General features: G+C 42.6%; 1 protein-coding gene across 2 annotated transcripts in view; it reads right to left on the minus strand.

Annotated features, from left to right (window-relative positions):
* Positions 1–7: 7 nt before the first annotated feature.
* LOC101475021 (cyclin-dependent kinase 17) overlaps positions 8–23,447 on the minus strand; it is a 36,412-nt gene continuing 12,972 nt past the window's right edge. Inside the window, exons 2-17 of one of the 2 annotated variants that reach the window (XM_004567774.6) lie at positions 22,638–22,786; positions 15,988–16,155; positions 15,159–15,292; positions 11,151–11,276; positions 7,495–7,551; positions 7,225–7,339; positions 5,254–5,348; positions 5,005–5,067; positions 4,135–4,258; positions 3,886–4,006; positions 3,367–3,464; positions 3,097–3,202; positions 2,591–2,633; positions 2,305–2,395; positions 2,057–2,134; positions 8–1,313 (exon numbers count right to left, since the gene is read on the minus strand). In XM_004567774.6, the coding sequence (XP_004567831.2) occupies positions 1,276–1,313; positions 2,057–2,134; positions 2,305–2,395; positions 2,591–2,633; positions 3,097–3,202; positions 3,367–3,464; positions 3,886–4,006; positions 4,135–4,258; positions 5,005–5,067; positions 5,254–5,348; positions 7,225–7,339; positions 7,495–7,551; positions 11,151–11,276; positions 15,159–15,292; positions 15,988–16,155; positions 22,638–22,755 (1,575 nt within the window). In that variant the 5' untranslated portion in view covers positions 22,756–22,786 and the 3' untranslated portion in view covers positions 8–1,275. The remainder of the gene's footprint in view (positions 1,314–2,056; positions 2,135–2,304; positions 2,396–2,590; positions 2,634–3,096; positions 3,203–3,366; positions 3,465–3,885; positions 4,007–4,134; positions 4,259–5,004; positions 5,068–5,253; positions 5,349–7,224; positions 7,340–7,494; positions 7,552–11,150; positions 11,277–15,158; positions 15,293–15,987; positions 16,156–22,637; positions 22,787–23,447) is intronic. The other variant, XM_004567775.6, reaches the window with a different exon arrangement.

The raw sequence follows: 23,447 nt of genomic DNA on the forward strand, positions 1-23,447 counted from the left end.
AACAAACAAAAACAAACACTTTTGGTTTTAAACCTTTAGATTTAATTTTTCTTTACTCTGGAAAAAAAACTGAAATATGGGAGGGCATCTGCAATGAAATCCCACACCAACAAAAATTATTCACAAATAAAGAATATCATACAAAACATGTCTTGTAACACTGTTAAATAAGGGCAGGACTATAGCTAACGCTTCCTGAATTAGGGGTTCGGTGGCTGTTGTGTGCTTCCTCATAGAAAAGAGCAGGCATGCACCACAATGACAGAGGAGGAAAAAAAAAAGATCTACTTTTACAGATGAGGGAGATGGGAATGGCAGACAGGTAAACCATGGACAATACACAAACAGGGCACTGCAGATTCCAACAGTGGGAGCTCATTTTTGCAGCTCCTCTTTGTAAGAGTGGAGAAAGAACGAGGACAGGAGGGTGATCAGTGTATTTCGTAGGTGTAACTATTCCTGTAATGCCCTAGTTGACAATCTGTGTTGCTCTTTCCCTCCTCTCTCTACTGCATTTGTTCATTGGTCACGTCAGAGACCGGAGCATCCCTGGAATGATATGCCAGCAAGTTGTTTGTTTTAAATGCACAGATCTACCAAGTTTTGTGTGCAAAAACATAATAATGTCAACAACAACAAAAAAGAAATTTCACATTAATCTCCGGCTGGGATAAAATGATTAGTTATTATATCAAAGCTGGCCTCGGAAAAACCTTCAGAGTAAATGGTCACATGTGATTTGTGCAGCTGAGTACAGCACCATGGCAACAGAGACAAGAATATGAAACCCCTTTGAGCTGCTACAGAAACCTCCCTCCGTCTGTGTGCCTCACACACCCACACGTCGTCCAGGAGCTTCGAGGTGGAGTTTTAATGTATGAAAATGGAAACGACGACCAATAAAAAAAAAAAAAAAGACAAAAAAAATATATCACCCACTTCAAAAAAATCTATACACATTGCATGTTCTCATTAAAGTGACTGAGCCTGTTAGAATTCTAGACAGTAGTTGGATTTAGCAGCAAATTCACTTGTCAATAAATATAGATGTACAGTGTACAAATGTCTCTCTGGAGCCAGTTTCAGACTAAACTTGGGACGGGGTCAGACCGTGGAAAGCCCCCCCACCTCGCCAAAAAAAAAAAAAAAATTCTGGAGGGGGACTGAAGGTGACTACGACATTCCACGCCAACTCTCATCTCCGCGTTCTGATCCAGCGGCAAGACTGTACAGCCAGTATATCGTTCCCAAATAACTGTATCCAGTCCAGAGATTTTAAAACAGCATGCTTTGTCTTCTGCTTTTTCCATTGCCTGATGGGAAACAGAAAAATAAAGTCTTTAAATATCAATTCAGCTATTTTAAATGACAGAAATCTGCATTTTCCAACTATTCCGGGCCATTTGATAAGCAAATTGGAGTAAATCAATCCAAATAACAAGGTTAAAAAGTAACTTACTTATCACAGTGACTGCTATTTAACCTGTTCGGTGGGTTTGCCCACGAAGGAATAAACAATGGTATACACATTTCATTTTTAAATATCACCGTTATCGTGACATCCCTGCTTTGGTTGTATAAATTGCCACGTTCCAGGTGCTCTGCGGTCATAAACAGGAAGTGTAATGTGGGCTACAACTTGAGCCTTTGTTAGCCTGTATGTGTTCACATTTCATGATCCTTCATAGATCTTTGCACTAGTTGTTTACAGTGTACAAATTTTACAAATACAGTGGTTTGGTTTTTTTAATTTACATGTGAGCATCAGTCTTTGAAGGACAGCATGAAATTTCAGGAAGTAGAATGTAACAAAATTTACGAGCACATGTTTAATTATACATGTGGCACTATGGCGGTTTAATATAGTTAATCCTCATAATGAGTTTATGCAGATTGTGGCAATTATGTTAAAGTATCTCAGCTTCCTCCATGAGCTGTGTCTATTTGGCCAATTGAGTGGGCCGTACTACAAAAACCTACGCTTGCACTTGTCTCTTTTCGCTCACTCGGTTTCTGTGCTTCCCACTTCCCCTCTTCTCGATTCTTTATTCCTCACCTGATTCGGGGTATGATGAGTTCCGATAGCCGGGATCTCTCTGCAGCTGCACCTCCTTCAGTGTGAATATGGATACGGCTGCCAAAGACACAGTCAGTCAGTGCAACAGAAGAAGAAGACGTGCCGGGTGAACAGTGTTTCTGTTACAAGGCTGTAAGTGATCCTCTCTGTACACTGCAATACCCTTCAAGTTGTACTGAGCGGATGGTGCCAAGTCTGCATTACTGTATCACCGTTTCATTACTCACTCTCTGGCAGCGTGTGCACACGTGGCCCCAGGCTCCTGAAGTATGGCTGCCTCATTGCTTCATCAGCAGAGATCCTCTTCTTCGATTCATACTGAAATTTAGGGCAACAAAAGTTTCAGCCATTAAAGAACAACAAAAGAACTGGCTCAGCAGCCTGCGGTCGCATGCGAATGTGTTGGCACGCCTTCGTGCGCTTCTTTCCAAATACACAGTCCTGACATAGCTGCAAAATGTGTCACATGTTTTTAGCGTCTCTTTAATTCCTGGCAGATATTGCGAGACTTACCTTTAGGAATGACATCAGCAGGTCGATTCCATCATTGTCCAACCTGTAGGTGTGGGGGAGGGGTGGGACAAGAGTTTGGAGGTGGAAAAAAAGAACAGGAGGGATGGGGGGGGGGGTCAGTAAAGGTGGGCTGACTCATGGATAGAGGCGAGTGTTAAGGAAGTCAAACAGAGTCAACTATTCCACAGGATTTCCTTACAGGAAATGATAAAGAGCACACGCTCCTAACTACACAAACCTCCAACACTCATGTCTAACTAAAAGCTAAAACAGCTCTGCTTACAAGCTCTCCTCTTATATTTGTGTCACAAGAAACACTTTTCCACCTCCAGTCATCAGACAACCAGGCAAGAGAGGTGAATGGAGGGGTAACGGTAAGGTTTATATAACTGCTCCATAAATACCTGAAACAACCAGCAGCAACACAGCCTAAGCTGGGACATGTTGCATCTGGTGTAGAAGTAAAGTTATTAAGATAAAATGAGAGAAAAAAGTATCAGGCTTACCTGGGGGCATGATTAATGAGGGACTGTGCCTTGTACTTGTGGAACTTGTAGGACTTGAACTCATCAATGGAGGATATTCCAGGCCAGCTGTCTTCTGTAGGAGTGCCTGTGGAGGGACATTTAATAGACCTTGTTAGAGCCCGCGTCAGCTGGATGGGGCTTTTTCATGGCGCCGCGGAGGGGGGACGGGGCTACATGCCAGGGTTAATGCGATTAAAGGCTCTGGTTAAAAGTCTGAATGCTCCTCTGTCAGCAGAGGGCAGCACTCACCTAGCAGCCTGAAGATGAGGTGCAGCTCATCCTCCACTGTGGAGCCTGGGAACAGCGGCCTGCCTGCAGCCATCTCATAGAATATACAGCCCACACCCCTGACAGAATGACACAAACAGGTGGGAAAGGTCACAAAGATGCGTCTGACTGAAGCTTAAACAGCAGCCTGACTCAACAGGTGTTCCATCTCTAAACCAACCCTGATGTTTCTCTCAATTGGAGATCGGAGAAACCATTTACAGCTGCATTGTCTTAACAGCGAGGCTGTGTCCATCAGCAGCAAAGTCTCTTTACACCCGCGCGCTAATAAGGGCGCAAACTAAACGAAATGAGCTCCAGACACCTGTGCCCGTTCCACAAATCACTGAAGTGGCAATTTCACGACAGAAAACCAATCTGAGAGGATCGCATCGGCCTGCGCCGTCGCTGTGCAGCCATACGGAAATAAGAGAGTAACCACGAGCATCGTTAGCGTTTCCTAATAGTTGCAATCCCCCCCGTCGAGCGAGGCCCACTCACCACATGTCGATCTGTGTGGAGTACTCGGAGGAGCCGAGCAGCACGTCAGGGGGCCGATACCAAAGAGTTACCACCTCGTTAGAGTACGTTTTAGTGGGCACAGACTTCGCCCTCGCCAGGCCTGTGGAGCAGAAATATGGACATATTGGAAAAATGTCATGAAATTCATACAAAGGAAGCTATTTAGAATACTCCAAAAAAAAAATTTGCTCTGTAGAAACATTTTAATGTAATGTACTGATTTTTTACCAAAGTCAGCCAGTTTTAGTTCTCCTCTGTCATTGATGAGCAGATTTTGGGGCTTCAGGTCTCTGTGGAGAACTTTCCGCCTGTGACAGTAGGCCAAGCCTCGCAGGATCTGGAAGAGGAAAATCTAAAGGAAGAGATTTTCTCGATCAGTACATATGATCGTGTTGATAAAGTTATTATAAAATAGTGGTGATTGAGCCTTGCTGCGTGTGGGAAGTTGGAGGCTAATCACTCACACACATTTTGGTCATGTGCCAAAATACGACGCGCTGATACGAGATCACCAACAGTACTGAGGTCTTGTATTTCTGTCTACTTAATGAGGATGTGGTTAACAAAAAAAAGCGACTGGTAACTGAAATTACTGTTAGCCAGGAAGAAAACAATTAGAAAAAAATTCACAAAAACCAGAATCACCAGGCCTCAAACGATGGATCCGCACCATCAGTATTATCTATGCGATGGAACAGGTGACCTTTAGCCTAAGCTCGCTTTACTTAAAAGTGCGAGACTTCATAATACATCAAGTAAAATTATATGGACCCAAATATATATGTATGCTTAGTTGGGGTTGTTTTTTTTTCTGTCCATGAACTAAAAACTCTAAAATAAAGAGTTAAAAAAAACAGTGGTGTTCAGCAAAGTAATATATTGCAGATGCACAATCATGAATGAAATTCTTTAATTAAATACTCTAAAAACAGGGATGTTTAAAGAAGGTTGCAGCAGCCCATTTTACTTATCCCCTTGGGTCTACACTTCTCCACCAGGGGGCACACTGACAATGCTTCTTGCACCCACACCAGCAGCTACAAACTCTTGACAGGTGATGAAGGTGCTCAGGCCAGCAGGCAGCCTGCGGAGTCTCACCTTGACATTCTGCATGCTCAGGATGTTCCCACAGTCATCCATGTACTGCTTAAGGTCTTTGTCCTAGAAGAGAGGAAGGGCGTTAGAGCGGGGACGCTACAGGCACACAAACTGCAACAGTTGGTAAGCCTTCATACTCCGCACAGAGTCATGAATAATAATAACGTCAAATATTTTAATCTAAGCATCCCTGCAGAGAACATCGTGAGTCATGCAGGAGGGAGGCTGCAGAGGTTTTGCTGGTCTCACCAGGTATTCAAACACCAGTGTGAGCGACTTGTCTGTGTGGACGATGTCGTGCAGCGTCACGATGTTGCCGTGCTTCAGGTCCTTCAGTAGAGACACTAAGAACACACACGCAGAAAAAAAGAAGAAGAAGAAGAAGACGACAGCTGTTACAGCAAGGGTGTGATTACACTCAGCTTATTTTTTATTCTCTCAAAGTAACATTAACCAACATTTGCTTTACTTCTTGCTCTGATGCCTCTGTGTTCACGCTGATTAAGCCAAGAGAGGTTTATTTATAAATCCTTCAATCTTACAAAAATGTCTGAGACTTACAAAGATAGCTTATCTGGCTCAAATTAATCAACAAAGTCTCAAAACAAGAGTGTGCTGCCAACACCGCTCTCCATATAAGGTCGCATAAAACTGCAAAATAAAAGAAGAAAATGCCTCCAGTTCAACCCCAGTGAAGGATCCATATAGACTCTCAAAGATGACAAACTCAACGTTTTTTTGTGAAACGTGCTAAACCTGGTGATGAAGAAACTTGAATAAATACATTTATCCATCTAAAAAAAACACAAAGCACCGTCAGTGAGCGCAAACTGAATTTACTCAAGCTGCCAGAAGATGACACTGAAATACAGTGTTTTGCAAAACTCTTAAGCCACGGCTCATTTCTTTACATTTGGTAGGAAACTGGGAAATAGGTGCAACGATTTATTAAAAGTATAAATGGAAATGAGGCGTATAAGGCATAAAGAAAGTTTGTAGAATTGTAAGTAATCTTCAGGAAACGTTCTTTCTGAAAGACATCCAAAGCTCTTCTTTGGATGTTGGCTGCCTTGTATTCAATTCTTTGTCAATGCTTGAATAAAGCCGAGGTCAGTCTGTGACTAAGTGTCGCGTTGTGTGATTTTCTGTCCAGGTATGCTTTCACTGCACTGGCAGAAACAAACACTGCCAGTCAGGCACTGCACGATCAAAATCGGACTTTATTTGCATTCGTAATTTCACCAATTTTGACAAGATCTCCAACATCGCTGTCTGAAACGCAGCCCTGATTCATGGCAGCGTCTCCAGTGTGTTTTACAGATGGATGCAGACACTCCTGACCTTCTCTGTACATACTGACAACGACTTGAACCAAAAATGTCAAATTTGGTTTCATCACTTCGTACGACGTGTAAGTCAGTGATTTTCAGTTCACTTCTTGTGTAATGTGGCATGCCACAGCATTTTCTCACTATTCTTCTTCTTGACAAATAGCTTCTTGATAGCTCTCCGTCCACTGAGACCACGTCTGATGAGGCTTCAGCAAACAACAAGCAGGGCCAGATGCATCTCTCAGGTCATGTGACAGGTCTTTGCTGGACTGTTTTCCTATTTCTTAAGGATATGACTTCAAAATTGAGTTCATCTGTTGTAGACACATTTTTTTAGGTCTATCACTTCGTTTGTCAATCACTTGTGCAGTTTCCTCAAATTTGTTTTAATCACACTGCACACCACATAAAGAGTTTTAGGCTAATAGCTCTTTGGGAATCACCTTGTTGGTGCAAAAATATTATTTCAAGCATGTTAAACTGTGTAATCTTTAGCTAATATCTAAGTGTAACTAAGTGGATAAAGATACGATTTAAAATCGGTCCTTGCTAAGTTGTCTGTTATGTGCAGACTCGGCTTGTGTAAAAATTCCACAAAATTCCAAATCTTCCAGTGTCTGCTCGTGCTGGGATACATTTACAGACCTGACCACCTACAGGCACGACCTGTATGTTTGTATTTGAGGTTGTTTTCTAGGAGCATTTATTCTAAAATCTGCTTTTCTATTTCAGTTAACTAAGTTGTTTTTTGCACTCCATCTTGCTGCAGATGTTCAAACGTCACTGTTCAACGTAAAACAAATCAGCTTATATAAGTAAAAAAAGTTCAAGCACTTATATTTGACTGCTTGGTGACCAAATAGCGTTCTGTGGCTAAAATCTTTTGTACCTTCTCGGATAGCCGTGCACGGTGCTCCTTCTTCATGCTCCAGTCTGATCTCTTTCAGCGCCACGAGGTTGTCTGTCAGCTTACTCCGCCCCTTGTACACAGTAGCATACGTGCCCTATACAGCAGGAAAAGAAGGGGGGGGGGGGTTCAGTGTTTCAGGTTAAAAGTAAACTCCACAACTGTGCCTGTGTGCACTTTAATCACTCACTATGAGAACGTTTGCACCTGGGGTGATAAGGAAAGGCTTTCAAGGTAAACTGTGCCACATACCTCCCCCAGTTTGTCCAGTTTGATGTAGGTCTCCAGCTTCCCAAATCCAATTTCTGACTGGAGGGAAGAAAAGGACAAACAGCATTAATGAGGGTAGTGTCTTTATTAGCAGTGACAGGCTTACACACACCAGGACAAATCCTCATGATGGCCTTGCAGCATCACAGAGTGGGGCGTGGGGGTCACACAACCAAACCAGCATCCCGACTAATTGCTTGTGACAAAGACCCGATGGCTTTTTACAACGTGTCTATGGGCGAGTCGAACAAACAACATGTTTTCATTTATATTTTTGAGCTAAATATATAATAAAAAAAATAGCTAGTTTCAGTTTCTCTAATATTTGGATTTTTCTCCGTTTCTTATGTGTGCTAAGAAAAATATTTGAGGTTGTGAAGAAATCCCATACGGTTATGTCATTTTACATCATATTTTCCTACTCTCATCATTTAATATACCAAGGATTGGTTGATCAATTGACCCAATATTCTCCACGATAAATAATAACTGAAACAATCATTACTTCCACGCATAATAAATCACTAAACGCTTCACAACTATTCAGTTATAACCAGAACACACACAAACTACTTAATAACTGAGCTATAACTGTCACTGCTGCAAGCCAGCATCTTCACAAGGCTTAAACAGACCTGTGCACTGGATAAAGACCAGCGCCAGAAAAGCTGAGAGGACTGACAGCCAATCATCTGAGCAAATCCAGTCAGTGCTTTTGAAAAAACTCTGCAAAGGGGTGTGTATGCAAATAAAGTTGGGCCTGGGCGAGGCCGAGTGTTACTTACTCCTCTGTTCTGCTTTTGACAGATGCACAGGACAATCGTTCAGGCTCGTGACAAAAATGAGTGCTGAGAGGATGAGCTCTGATCGGCTGAGGATAAGGTGTGAACTCTGACGCTCTCACTTCTGTTTCTTGCTGCATTTAAATAAAACATTACCCTCAGAGCTATCTTTATCCATGTGCAGCCACTTCCTGACTCTTGCTCTGCTTCCATTTCTCTCATTCTGGTCCACCCCTGATTCTCAAATTAGCACTCTTCACTGTCGCTTTTGCCAAAAGAAAGAATTTAGTTTTTAATGTTATTACAGTTTTATCTGCAAAATGCTATATGATGAACCCTGAAGCAAATATGGCTCTGCCTTTTAGAATTTACTACTAAAAACTCCCAATAATGTAAAAATCAATAAGCAGATCTTTAATGATCTGTGACACAGAATGTTGTACTTAAAAACTGACACACTGCTAACACCAACAACATTAATTAATGAATACTTTTGGGGAAATTAATTATTTATTGAGTTTATGGTGTCGTGGTTATTCGGGTGACATGAAGAGATCACTTATTCAAGACCCATCCTCAAGGGGTCATGAGCTAGTGTGATCACTGTGGCAGGATGGCCACTGAAGCTGCAGTTATGGTTGATGCACTCGCTATACAACAGATATGCAGTCATCAGCTGCTTTTGTTAGGTACACATGGTCAACTGAATGTTATCTATTAAGCCAATCACATATCAGCAATTCAGTGCATGTAGACATGTACAGGATGACTTGTTGAAGATCAAACTAAGCATCAAAAGGGGAAATAAAGGTGATTTAAATGACTCTGAATGTGGTTGCTGGTGCCCGATGGGCGGGTCTGGGCATTTCAGAAACTGAAAGCTGAAAAATGCCAGCTGAGGTTTTCCTGCACAACCATCTCTGAGCTTACAGAGAACAGTCTGAAAGAAAGAAAATATTCAGTAAGCAGCAGTTTTCTGGGAGGAAAGGCCATATTGATGCCAGAGGTCAGAGGAGAATGGCCAGACTGCTTCGAGCTGGTAGGAACGCGACAGTTACTCAGGTTATTACAACCGAGGTACGAAGAAGCGCACAACAAGTGGAACCTTGAAGCAGACCGGCAGCAGCAGCAGAAGACCGCACCAGGTCCACTCCTGTCAGCTAAGAACAGAAAACTGAGACTACAATTTTCATTAAATGGCCAAGAAAAGTTGTAAAAACCTCGCCTGGTCTAATGAGTCTCAACTGTTGCTCTGACGTTTGGATGGTGGTGTCACAATTTGGTGCAAAAACATTAAAGCGTGGATCAATTCTACCTTGTGTCAAAAGTTCAGGTTGTGTCACAGTCACTGGATATCTAATAGATCACCTTAACGTAATGGAAAAGGGAGATTCGTATCATGGATGTAGCTGACAAATCTGCAGACATGCTATCATGATGTGATGCTATCATGTCAATATGGACCAATGCCTCTGAGGAATGTTTCCAGCACCTTGTTTAATCAGTGCCACAAACAATTAAGGTAGTTCTGAAGGCAAAAGAGGGCCAAACCCTGTACTAGATGTACCCAATAAAGTGGTTGGTGAGTGTATACTCACACTTCAGGTGTGCTTGTCTCACCTTCTCCTGTTCGCCTAAATGATGGATTCTGCAGAGCATGTAATCATTTCCAAGTGCAGCCGTTGCTCTCTGTGCCATATGGAAATGCACTGCATTGATGTGGCTTCAAAAAGCTCACAGGGTTTGTGCCTCCAGCCCAACCTCACCGCCCACGATGTGCCCGACAGGTTACAAAACTTGGGAGATGCACAACAAGCCAGTAGTTGTGCCATCACTTCTGGCTTGCACCACACACAAGGACGACTACAGCAAGAATAAACCTGCTTTCCAGTGAACCACACAGGGAATTTCTCTGTGTTTCCATCTTGGCCCAGATTCCTAGGCTTGCAATGACTTTGATGACTAAATAAATGAACTAAATGCACATTTTACTTTTAACCATTTTGTCGTAATTTTTCTCAACCAAATTCCAAAAATAAGGAGAGTATATTAGCCAATGTGTCTGTGAAGGTTCTCAGTCATCCAGGTCATCGTAGTCAAAGGAGCTTGCAAAGAGAAGCGTCTGGACTTCTTGAAGTTGCTTGAAGACGTTTCACCTCTCATCCGAGAAGCTTCTTCAGTTCTGTCCTCTCTGTCCAAAATGTGAAAATTGGCACAGAGAGGACAGATGGTTTGAAAGAGGAGTGAAAGAAGCCATCTATGTCCACTGTGAGCGACCATCTTTGAACAGAGGCGGGGGTTTACGACACCAACTCTCTGCCATCTATAATCCAGTTTTGAGATCCCTTCCCAGACGCCTTAACGCCCACTCACATCCTGGGCCATCTGACCTCAGGAATTCGCATGATAAGGTGGGGCCAGGTTTCACAATGAACACACCCGAAACTCTGGCTGATTGGGACCCACGCCCAGTTTCCCACCTTGGCTCAGGCGATTAGAGGATCATCAGGGGGTCCTTTTGTCCCTCTGTGGGGGGTCACTCCCACTAGGTTTATATCTGGGACTCTCCACCATTTGACCTTAGAACTGAAGAAGCTTCTCGGATGAGAGGTGAAACGTCTTCAAGCAACTTAAAGTCCAGACGCTTCTCTTTGCAAGCTCCTTTGACTATATTAGCCAATGATGTGACCCCTGCAAGTCCAGCTTCAAGGTGAAGGACATGTGCAATAGGCCGACTTCCTGTTTACAGTATCACTCTGCACTTGTCTCCTCTCTGACAACTTGTAATTGTCTCCCGTGTGTTTTCAGCACCTTCTCTCTTACTTCTTCCCCTCTAATCCCTCTTGTTCTTCTCACCAGTGATGCTCTGCGGGAGCGTCGGCTCAGCGGCTGGTCGAAGGGTGGGCTGCTCATTTGAAACTTCTCCAGGTAACCGTCAGGTATCCGGATGTCAGCTGGCAGGGACAAACGTTTGTTCAGGTCCTACACAAAAACAAGAAAACTCAATTAAAAAAAAAAAAAAAAGTCGGTATATCAACCTGAATGAATAAACAAACAAACCCTTAGCAAACAACATAATCTCTGAATAAATACCTCTGACTGGATACAAAATGGCAGAAACCCAAAGTAAACAAGCAGAATCTGTGGGTGTACTTTAGGCCTCACCGGTTAACAGAGAAGCCAGTGTGGTACGTGCGTGTGCAGCCACACAGTGACAGTTTTAGACTTGTGTTCATGGTAAAGGCCGTATGTGGAGCCCTTAAGAGTTCAGGGTAAGTCTTTTTAAAGAAGTAAAACAAGCACAGAAAGCATGATTCTAATGATTCTTTATATAAAAATCCCTCAAACACACATAATACAATCAAACAGTTAAAATCTAACACCTGGATTCTTCCCATCATGCATTTCCTCTATTTGTTAGATTACTATTAATCCCACGTTTCTCTCTGTAAATCTACTTCCACTCCCTCTGAGGTAACACCGGACACCCCACTGCTTCCTCCCTCCATCTTAGCCAACACGCACAGAAGCAAAACGCAACCTCAACCTTTTTCAAATTTCAACACAAGTTCAGAGACAAGCTCATAAACCCGTAAACTGAAATTGACCGACTTCTAGAAGGATCGGTGACTTTCAGCCTTTGCGTTAAACGGTGACTGTGAGTCAGCTTTCTGCTCTGTGGTTGTTAACAGCAAACACATTTAGCCATGTGATCAGCTTCCAGGAAGTGTAGTCTTCATTAAAACTTGGAGCAAGTTGACATCCTGGTGCAGATTCGGCATCTCTATTGTTTTGTGTGCGTACAAACTAAATACAAACTCATAAAAACATTCATTTCAAGGCAATAAAGAGGTTTGCTTATTGTTTTAGCTTTAACTGTTCACAAAAACATTTTTAAGTAAAGACACCACAGCTCTGGATTCTCAAAAAGAGAAAACAAAAGCACTCTGCACATATCAACATAACAGGAACTCTGCTTGTCTTTATTTGTTTAAGAATATACATTAGATTTCGCTCTGCTGCTCTGTGGTTTCAGTGTGCAGGGCCAGGATTGGTGGCTTGTCCTCAGAGTAAGTGATGCCGTCCATCACCTGACCTTTGCAACCCCTCCACCCCCCTCCAGTTTGTCCAATCAACTCGTCCTAATCTGTTACAACAGGGGCCCATCTGGACCGTATTACAGTAATCCTCGTGATGTAATCCCAAAATGGCACTGCTTCCACTGCAGTCCGAGGAGAACAATCTGCTACCTGACCAGCCCAAAGGGACGTCCTCGCTCCTCCTCCTATTTTTTCTGCTCTGCCGTCCCTTCTCCAAGTGTCACAGTGGCACAGAGGGGACAAAGAACAAGGCCGCACACTGATTTCACTGTTGGATCACTTCATCAACAACAAGCCTGCAGTCAATCACTCTGTTCATTCAAACAGTACACTGGATTTGCTGGGCTGACAGAAGCTGCAAGTAGAACTGTGAGCGTGTCCAAAAAACTAAAAACTTTATCTGGCTGTGAAACAGTCACAGGAAGTGTGAGGTGTGCTGCTTGCAGACACGCTCAAAAAAGCAGCAAGAGGTGATGTATCATCTCTCTGTGTGGGCAGCCTCAAATGCAGCTTAACTAAACCTCAAGCATTTTTTCCCCTCTACTCGTGCAGGTTTGCATGCTTGGTTTGTCTGTGCAGATGCTGCTATCTGCTTGTAAACTCCCACAGGGGTTGCAATCAAAGCAACCAATAAACAGAAGGAGGGAAGTGTGTGTTGTTCAATCAGAACTTTTCCTTCCACCCAGCAGCTAGTGTGAAAACATGTGGTTCAGTGGCATCAAACACAAGACTATAAGGAAGCCCTTTTCCTTACAGTTTCTTTTTTTCCTCTCCTTTGACTCCTTTTATGTAAAACTGGAAAGTCTTTCTTTGCATTTTATATTATATTTTGTATTAACACAAAGAAAAATAAGTCTCTGAAAAAGAGAAAGACAGAAGGTGAAAAAGTGTCTAAAACAGTGATGCAGAAAAAGGAAATGAAAACTATGGATGGATATGAATCTATTTTCCTGTCATGCTTTTTTTTATATAATTTGAGTTGAGAATGGCGATGTTATGAAGTAACTCCTGCCACAGTTCAGGGGGAAAGTGGGCGGCTCGTTGCATTACTTTATGTCAGCTGCACGGCCTGAAGTCCTATTGGTAGAGCTTACGTTGGGCTAAAGGGACCAATTATTGGTTTTGGGAGGGATCGGGTCAGATATTGATTGAAACAGTAAAATGACATGTTACCTCTGCTTATATGTAAAGAATAAAACTTTAAACAGCTGTTTGACAAACTTCTCTATGATGATGATGACAATCCGTCACCATTTCCTTGCAGATATGAATTAATACAGATATCTGCGGATCACTGGAATAAATGAGTTTTGCAAAGTTTGATGTAGTAGTAGCGTGCTTGAGTCAAAGTAACATTTGTTTCTCAGTAAAAGTAAATCTACAATAAGTTAAACTGGACTAATAAAAACATACATAACAAGTTGTTTTTTATTTAAAGCAGACTTAATGCGCCCATCTTTGGCTCCACAGCTATATTCTTTGCCTCTGCTAGACCAGTTTTGAATGTTTAATAAGGCAAGGCGACTCTTTACCCATTGAAAGCCTACCAGGACTAACGCTTCACCCTCTTTTCTGAACTGAGCTCTTTGCGTCATATTTCAGGCCTGCTGTTAGAACAAAATTACAAAAAGGTGTGCATCAGAAGGTAGTGAGGCTGGCCTCGGCCTATCCAGCTACCCTATAAAAACTTGGAACCTTTTCAAATGGTTCATGGTTATTGAGTACAGAAGTCTTAAGTACAGAAGAGGTTGTCAAATGTTGTCTCTATGTGGGGAAGAGATAAGGCTAACTTTCTTCTGATTGGCTGCACCTAGCAAATAGATTGTTTGACCAACAGGTGGGTAGGGCACCTCCATGTGACATCATAATGATCCATGAGAACACAAAACAGGGGGTGCAAACACAAACACACATTTGTGTTTATTATTTGTTGTTGTTGCACAGGTACTCTGTGTCCATCTCTGTAATCTACAGTATGTGAAACAATCAGATTCATGCCACAGATTCTTCTTGTTGGCTTTGAACATACAGCTTTAATAAAGGAAACTATTTTGGAATCATGTTCATGTAGGAACAAAAATATAAATCAATGAAATAGAAAAGAATTACTGTTGTTAATATGTGCAGAAATAAACGCCCTGGATCCAAAAAAATACTTGTGGGAAAATGGAATGCCTTTTAGATAAAAGCAATTACAGTGAGATGTCTTCTGTAATGTGTTGAGATTATGTAACCACCGGAGAAACGCAATCGAACTGCCCATGTCTGGCTCTGTGTGTTTGAGAAAGAGGAAGTAAATCAGAGGGGGTTTTGGGTGGGTGGATGTGCTGACGAATAAAAGATTCTTTAAAGTAGATTTCAAAACCAACTTGAGAGGAACATTACATGAAATCAGTCTGAACATTATGTGTGCGCTGCTCACATTGCAACAGGAGCCGAGGATTTGTGTATTTGTGCAGTGTGTGTATATGACACACTGCACAAATACACCCACGCCGAGTTACAGCACGGAGCTCACATTCGCGTCTTACAGATAGGTCTATTGTCATTTATCAGTGAAGTCATCGCAGCGCACGCTTATTAACAAAGTGGAATTTGAACCATCACACCGGGTGAGGAGATGTGTGGCAACACAGTCAATCGTCCCACTGAGTTAAGTGTAGGCCCTGCAGTGACTCACACTACAATATATCCACACTTTGCAAAGCAGAGAGGCTACACGAGGACAACGACGGAGCTCTGAAAACACAGAGCCAAATCTCACCTCCGCAGAGATGCGTCTGTTCCCTCTGTTCCTCAGACAAACACCCGTGGGCGACTGCACCTCATCAGAGGAAGTCCCGGATGCCTGGTCGCTCTCTCCGTCTGACCCCATCTTCAGGTTCTCGTGGACGATATCTGGAGATGAGCGAAGAGAAAAGTTTACAGAGAGCACGGGGGGTTGACAAATGGAGCAGGTCTGTAAAAACAGGGCAGGGTGCAACACCAGATAATGACTTCAACAGGAAAGAAAAACACTCTCTCGGACACTTTTATGACTCCCTCTTTTCTTATCAAGCTACTGGCTGTATCAGACAGACGATATACAAGAGGTAAATATTCTTAATGAGTTTGACTTAGATTTTATTTCAGTGCCACAGGCTTTATGAGACAAAGCCATACATCACGGAGTAATTTACCCACGCCTGAGAAAACTCTGCTCTCATTCATACACTATTGCAGCATTTTCATTCCCTCCAGGGGTTTTATTCATATTTTGAATTTGTATCTGGGCTGAAAATCCAAGTTGACAGCAAACTTGGTTTTCAGAGTCGTTATTTTTAGTTATATTTCTTTGCAAAAAGGACAAAAATGCGGCCACAAAAGCGGATAAATTGAAGTGCATCTTTGCATAAAGCAATGATTTCTTTGAGCACATGCGTGATACAGTTCCCTCAACAGAAATGGGTATGACAAGGAATTTAGGCCCAGCAGCAGCTCAACACCTTCCACGTATGGTCACAAAAGAAATCGTTGGCTATTTCTTCATTTCAAGCCAGAAATATAAAAGTCAAATATTAAATTTGACAGCAGGCAGGTTAGGCGTGACTCACCAAGGCGACTACCATTGCGAGGCATGACCATGAGAGAGCCTAGTCCTCCTCCGATGACGCTCTGAGGCCGTCTGAGCGGTGGCTTTTTAAAAGAGCCTGTGTACTGGTGAAGAAATGAGTGGACACTGTGGGCTGATGGAGGACGGCCGTTCCTCACAATGGGCTCTGCTGGAGAAGAAAGAGTTTGTTGTGTTTTTTTGATGATGACAGGACACACAGTATACAAGCACATATCAACAGATGAGAACAAAATACAAAAACCCCAAAACAAAACATTGTAGTCATGGCGCTGAAAGAAAGTGGTATTAATGTGAACAAGACTCATCATGGCCAATATGTGATTAATGCACTTCAAAGCAATCCAATGATAAATTCATCCTGAGGTACTCTGACAATCTTATGTGTCGGATGATTTATCTTGCTGATTGCGTCACTACATAACAGCCAGTTCTTATAAAAACTGGGTGGCGGATGGGTTGTTTTCCCCTTTCTAAATGTTATTAAGCTCAAAATTTGCATTATGGGGATCACGACTACTTACTAACAGCTAGATACTGACACAGAGGAGGCACTACCCATCTGCTAGACGGCACCTCTGCTTATTCAAGTCCCTGAATCTTACCCACCAACAGCGTTTTGTGGCATTTAAGTCTTTTTGAGTGGTATTATCTAACAAATATCAGAACACGCTGGATGCTACAGACCATCCAAGAAGTCTACTTTAGTTTTGGTGATGTGCCTCGCTAAGCTATAACACTAGTATTACCAACTAACTTAGCACTTTACCGCTCTCATACTCCTGGTTCTAACAAAAAGAAGACAGTGGCATTATTGAGGGAAGGTCAAGGCTTCAAATTTGGAATTAACCAAGGGGCAACCTCCAGAGATTAAAAATGAAACCCCCCAAAATGACAAAAACTGCAGTTCCTCTAAGTGCCACTTGAGGCTCCCTCCAAAAGGACATAGTTTTGGTCAATTTGATTACATTTACAGAAAAAAAAATGATAGTTTCAACTTTCATAACAACTCCAGGTTTTATAACTCATCCACCTGGATAACTGAGCATGGCTGCACTGACTGAGGCAGCTGGAGCCACTCAGAGTCTGGTAAGCATCCTCTTCTGTCAGTTATTAAACTGGGCCTCTTCACTGTGTGTGTGTGTGTGTGTGTGTGTGTGTGTGTGTGTGTGTGTGTGTGTGTGTGTGTGTGTGTGTGTGTGTGTGTGCGTGTTTCCTGCCTTCTGTAGCATTTTAATAGACTGACTGATATTACGGCTTGCTGAGTGGTGCAGACCATTCCAGGTATTTGTGCTTATTGTGACTTCTGTTACTTTATTAGTGCGTTCTTAGCACTTATTTTGTGTCTCTGTGCTGCAGCAGTACAATTCAAGCATACAGCTTGTTAACCAGCCTTGCTACCAATAGTTGATAAATTAGTAGTCCACCCTTTGATTCATCAAAGTAACTTCTAAATCAGAAAGAAATTCTACATGACCACAGCCAAAACCTTTTATATTAAGGCCTCAAAATGTGCCTCTTTGATACTTTCCTTATAATTACCAAACCACTTGGTGTCACCTTCCATCTTTTATATACACACTGTATTGTTAGGCTTTGTATCAAGGTGACCAATAAAAATGAAACTGCTGGGTTGATATACATTAGGTTCTACACTGTAAATTAACAAATTTCTCACTAAAAAAACAAAACAACCCCCGCCCCCCCCCAAAAAAAAAAACAAAACAAAACAAAAAACAGTGAATTAAATTGAACCTTAATCTGTTTTGATATTTGAGTATCACATCTAGGCAGCACGGTGGCACGGTGGTTAGCACTGTTGCCGCACAGCAAGAAGGTCCTGAGTTCAATTCCAACATCAGGCCGGGGTCTTTCTGTGTGGAGTTTGCATGTTCTCCCCGTGTTTGCGTGGGTTCCCTCCGGGTACTCCGGCTTCCTCCTACCGTCCAAAGACATGCAGCTTGTGGGGATAGGTTAATTGGATAATCCAAATTGTCACTAGGTGTGAATGTGCGAATGAATGTGAGTGCGAATGGTTGTCTGTCCCTGTATGTTAGCCCTGCGACAGACTGGCGACCTGTCCAGGGTGTACCCCGCCTCTCGCCCTATGACAGCTGGGATAGGCTCCAGCGCCCCCCCCGCGACCCTGAAAAGGATAAGCGGAAGCGAATGGATGGATGGATGGAGTATCACATCTTCCCAATGAACTTCGGGTTACCTAATTGTACACATAGCCAGGAGAACAGCAATGTTTTCTTAATCAGTGTAACCCCTGTACTGTAAATAATCAAAAGTGTATGAAAGTCTGTAAACAAATGCCTGACAGTCTAAGGCAGGGGTGGGGAATTCGGGGGCCGGTGTCCTGCAGGTTTTAGATGTGTCCTTGATCCAACACAGCTGATTTAAATGGCTAAATAACCTCCTCAATATGTCCTGAAGTTCTCCAGAGGCCTGGTAATGAACTGATCATTTTATTCAGGTGTGTTGACCCAGGGTGAGATCTAAAACCTGCAGGACACTGGCCCTTGAGGCCTGGATTCCCTAACCCTGGTCTAAGGTGTGTGAGTTTGGCTTGTGGAAAGGATCTACCACTGACAATGAACAGCTTTTGTCCAAAAGCACGACTAGAGCTGACAGAGTTGAATGATTTAATATCTGGAAGATCTAGCACCCAGCAAAACACCAAATATGACAATGAGGAGAAAAGAACACCCAGGAGAAGATGAGCAGAAGTCAAAACTCAGACAGAGGCCCATGTATGCAAAAAGAGCAGACAGGACAAGGACAAGACATAAGTCAACAGTTACAGAGGAGATAATTACTTCCCAAGAATAATGATTATTGATTAGATAGATTGGTTTATGTCCCTGCAAAAACAAACAAACAAACAAACAAAAAACAACTGTCAGGCAGAAAAGTGTTTGTATGTGTTTAGGACCTGTAATGCAAGGGCTTGGGTTTTACAGTCCACCGCTGTTTGTCATGACCTTGTTTGGTAAAGCCATTAACATCATCAGCCTTTGAACACAGAGTGGATTACCTGGTTTATCAAGAGTAGATCAATTTTGTTTAAAAAAACAAACAAACAAAAAAAACAGAAACAAAACCCACACAAAAGCAAGTTAATAGTAGGCAAAGTTTTCGTGTATAGAGAAAATTTAGGGAACTAACCAAAGTGCTTTTAGCTAGAGTCAAACGCTCATTGCTAATTTGAGGTGGGTAATGGTCCAGTAAAGTCACACCAAACAAATGGTTGTATTACGGGTATGTACTCCTGCACGCTCTATCCGTGCTGCACTCTCTCCTACAACAAATTGTTGAGCGTTTATAGACAAGAACGCATCTGAAAACATGGTTAGACCAAAGGAGGGATTCTCCTCTCCAGCACCTGGGAAGGTCTAGGAATACTGCAGAGAATAAGGAGTTGAGGAATTTCATCCTGGCAACAGGACATTGAACCAGATCTTTACCTTCTTGAGGTGTGGGGGAGTTTCCCCAATGTTAAAGTGTTTTATTGACCCACAAAAGGGGCTTGAGGAGGACGGAGTATTGAACTCACTGTTCAACCACAGTGGCAGCTCGTTTCACATAAATCAGACCTGTTTCCAGTCAGACTGTCAGAGCATCCCTTTGTCACCAAATGTGCTCATAATTTTTATGGATTTAATTTTTAGACACAATCATAGGTGGAGGGTTCTGTGGTCAGAGGATCTCATCTTGCTTTTTGATGTGGTTCTGTTAGCTTCACTAAAAGACGACTGCCATCTCGCACTGGGTCGGTTTATAACTGAGTCTGAAGCAGCTGGCATGAGCACCTCCAAGTCTGAGGACAGTTTTCAGTCATAAATGGCGGACTGAACACTTGGGGTCTTGTTCATGAGTGAGGGAAGGAGGGAATGGCAAATGGAGATCGCCGGACTGGTGCAGCATCTTCTTCAGTGTTGTTGATGCTGTACTGGTCTGTACAGCAACCGCAACACTAAAGAGAAATGTGCACGTAACAGCAAAGCTGTCGATTTACCCGTCAGTCTACGTTACTAGTCTCACCTATGGTCACAAACTCTGGGAAGTGACGGAAAGAATACGACTGCAGAAACAAGTGTTGGAATCAGCTCTCCCCAAATGATGATCGGCCTCTTCCTTAACCTGCCAATATACCCTCTGCAATGGTCATTTATACCCGGCATTACAGCGCAAGAACTCGCTGCAGTATTCTCCTAAAGGTGTCGCCACCAGGATAATATTGCATCATAAGCGCTGATAAGGAGAAGTCAAAACTAACAAATTTGTAATTTGTGTGTGTGGGGGGTATTTTACATTTTGACAGATTTTGCTGATTACAGCTGAGTGAGATTGCTAATGATTCTATTCAACAGTTTCTGAATTACTTTTTAACTGGTCACAACCTCCACATACTTTCTGAGTTATACATATCTACTTTTTTAAAAGTACCCCCTCTTAAAGTCCCACTCTGGCCAGGAATAACAGCGTAGTCATTACCAGCCTGCATATCATCACCACCAGCCTCAACAATATTAGCTCACCAGTTGTCTGGTTTCCAGTTTCCAGATCCAACAGATTCTCAGTGAATTTTTCTGACGTAAATCCCCATTGCCAAAATTAAGCTTACAAGATTCAAGCTGCCTTTTCGAGACCGATTCAGACTGCTGTGGGTGTTCAGGTCTCGTTGGGCTATAAAAACAGATTTTACTACGCCAACACAGTCGCTGAAAATTCGGAAAATGGCATGTTACATATGTATTACAACCATGATTATCTTTCTTTTTTGTTGTTGTTGGGGGTTTTTTGGCACATCATGACAGACTGACATCATATATGTGATTTAGCAGGCATGTATTATCCCGGCCCTTATACCACCTCTCCCTTATCGCTGGGCAGCTGCTGCTGCTGCTGGCCTCAGTTATGAGCGTTACATAATCAGATCAGGACCACAACGCTTTCCCCAATCAGAGAGTTCAGATCAAATCTCATCTGGCTACTCCATTCTGTCTCCTCTCTACCCTACTTGCTGTTACACAGGCTGCTAAAATCCCCCACACGCAAGCAGGCACACACAGGAACGCACACACACACACACACATCATAGTTCTCTGTCCCCACTCAACAAGCACAGAACACTCTGGCCAAACTTGGTGTTAGTCGCTGCACAAAAAGCTCTTTACAAAGTCTAGTTAGTTCTCAGAAGGCGATGGGGGGAGGGGAGGGGCTTCGTGGGAGCTTAGACGATCTGATTGATTGAAAAGGGAAAAAGGGGGGAGAAAGGGTGGAGGGGTGCTGAAAAGAGAAGAAGAGGAGCAAAAAGATAAAAAGAAAAAAAAAGTGGGGGGCAGCAAATGGATCAAGATGCTTCGCTGGTTTCACCAAGTCATCCAAGTCGCCGTGGCAATGTCATGGAAACTCTAAAATGTTTCCAGACCATGAGCACCATGGCAACAACTTGCTAGCACACCGAGACGTGCTCCCTGGCTTGCTTGCTCCGTGCAGATTTTGTAAATATCAGAAGAGATAGGCGGCTGTGCCACGGCTTTTATTTGACGTCTAGAAGGCCACAACCTTCAGCAGGATGGAGATGAATGGTAAATAAATAAATACAGTGTCTGCCAGCAAGAACGGAGTGTCTTTACAGTAAAAAATAAACTGACAGATTGAGCACAACAATCAATACAGAGCTGGGAAGTGGAAGAAGTCATTCCTGTGAAATTCACATTTATTGTCTGAACAGTCAGTATTAAAGGAGCAGTTCCCCCTAAAATCAAATTTGCATAAGGGGTGGTTGTAATATGCAAGAATTGTGGATTTGTGGACTTTTTTGAGTAAATGGGCTCTTTTTGGCAGTTTAGGTAGTTTATATTTACAAGAAGGCAGATATGCCTACCTTTTTTTTTTTTTAAACAGCTTTTGTAATCAAAAATATGATCTGAACGCAGTGTTGTGCCAAACACATTTGGCTTTTCCAAGATGAGTTATTTAAATTCTATATAGGCTCCTCTTGTTCATGTGACTCTTATCTTATGTTTTTAATTCAGTTATTAAATTACAGGTCTTATATGATTATATGAGTAGACATCCCTACAATTCATTTCAAATCTGAGCAACTTCCACCAACCAGTACCAGCCCCTTTAAAAACTGGCATTCAGAGTCTTGAATGGACATAAAACTTATTCGACAGGTTCGTTGTAGCGAGCAAATTCAGAAAGAAAAGGAAGAAAAGGACCTCAATCATCAGTGTAACATCTTTTTGCTAACGCCAAGCTGAAGCTAAAGATTACACTTTGAGCAGTTTAAACTTTCAGATTCTGGGTCAGCAATAGATAAAAATGTGGATTTGGATTTAGATGAAAGTGCCAAACAAATTAAGTCCATTAAAATTCAGCCACTAAATCCCATTTCAGACACGGAATTCATTATATAAATGTGCTGGAAATTCTGCATGGCAATCTGGTGTTTGAAATAAATCACATCAAACAGACTTTACAGACATTTTGACATTTTGTACATAAATCTTAAGCTGGGTTCCTCCACTTGAATCGCTTTATTTATAAAGTTGTGACAAGCTGTGCTGGTAGTGGCAGTATACTTGATAGACGCGATTTAAGAGTTTTAGGCCTCACCGCTGTCCTTCAGGCCGTTCTCCTCGATCGTTATCTGCTCGGCCAGCTCTGACAGGGACTCGTCGATGGTGTGACTGCCTCGAAGAGTCTGAGAGAGACGTCGCCGGAACCTTTTCATCTTCTCCACAGAGCTCTCAGGAAGGGGAGGCCTGAAGAAGACAAACCAAACAAAAATGTATACACATTACAGGTGTTACCCACTTACTGCAAGAATAAGGAGAGCTACAGCTCGTTTCAACCACAGAGGAACAAGATCAATATCGCTGAGCTGTTTATCTAAGCTTCGTGGAAATGCAATGTAAACTGCCTGTAATTACAATTAAAACAAAACAAAAAAACGTCTGGCTGCCATCATGCTTCACAATCCCACATTCAGAAAGAAAATGTCACTAGTTCACCAGGAATCTGACTGGGCGAACAATGAAACGCACTAATCAACAGACGTTAATTATGACTCAGCTCACACTGCATTCCTCCTCCTGGGAAAGCATGACAAGTCGGTGAGAGATTCTTACGGCCGAGTTTAGAATACAGGCCCTGGCACACAGGACTGTAAAAGCAAATCCTAAACCGGGGGGATTAGCGGCTGAATGGCACAGGGCTAGCCTGGGCCGCATCGAGTCCACATCACACATTCCAGACACATTTATTGTGTGCGCGAGAGCGACTGATTGTGAGAGCCTGTACGTGTGAGCGAGAGGGAGAAATGCAGCGAGACAATTTATGGGAGGAAATGAAAAAAAGATTTCAAATCAAGACAGGCAATATTTGAGACTGATTGGCTGGAGGAGATACCAAACAAGCCTCTCC

This window comes from Maylandia zebra, linkage group LG7 (genome assembly GCF_041146795.1).
Source record: "Maylandia zebra isolate NMK-2024a linkage group LG7, Mzebra_GT3a, whole genome shotgun sequence".
In the NCBI taxonomy this organism is placed as follows: Eukaryota; Metazoa; Chordata; class Actinopteri; order Cichliformes; family Cichlidae; genus Maylandia; species Maylandia zebra.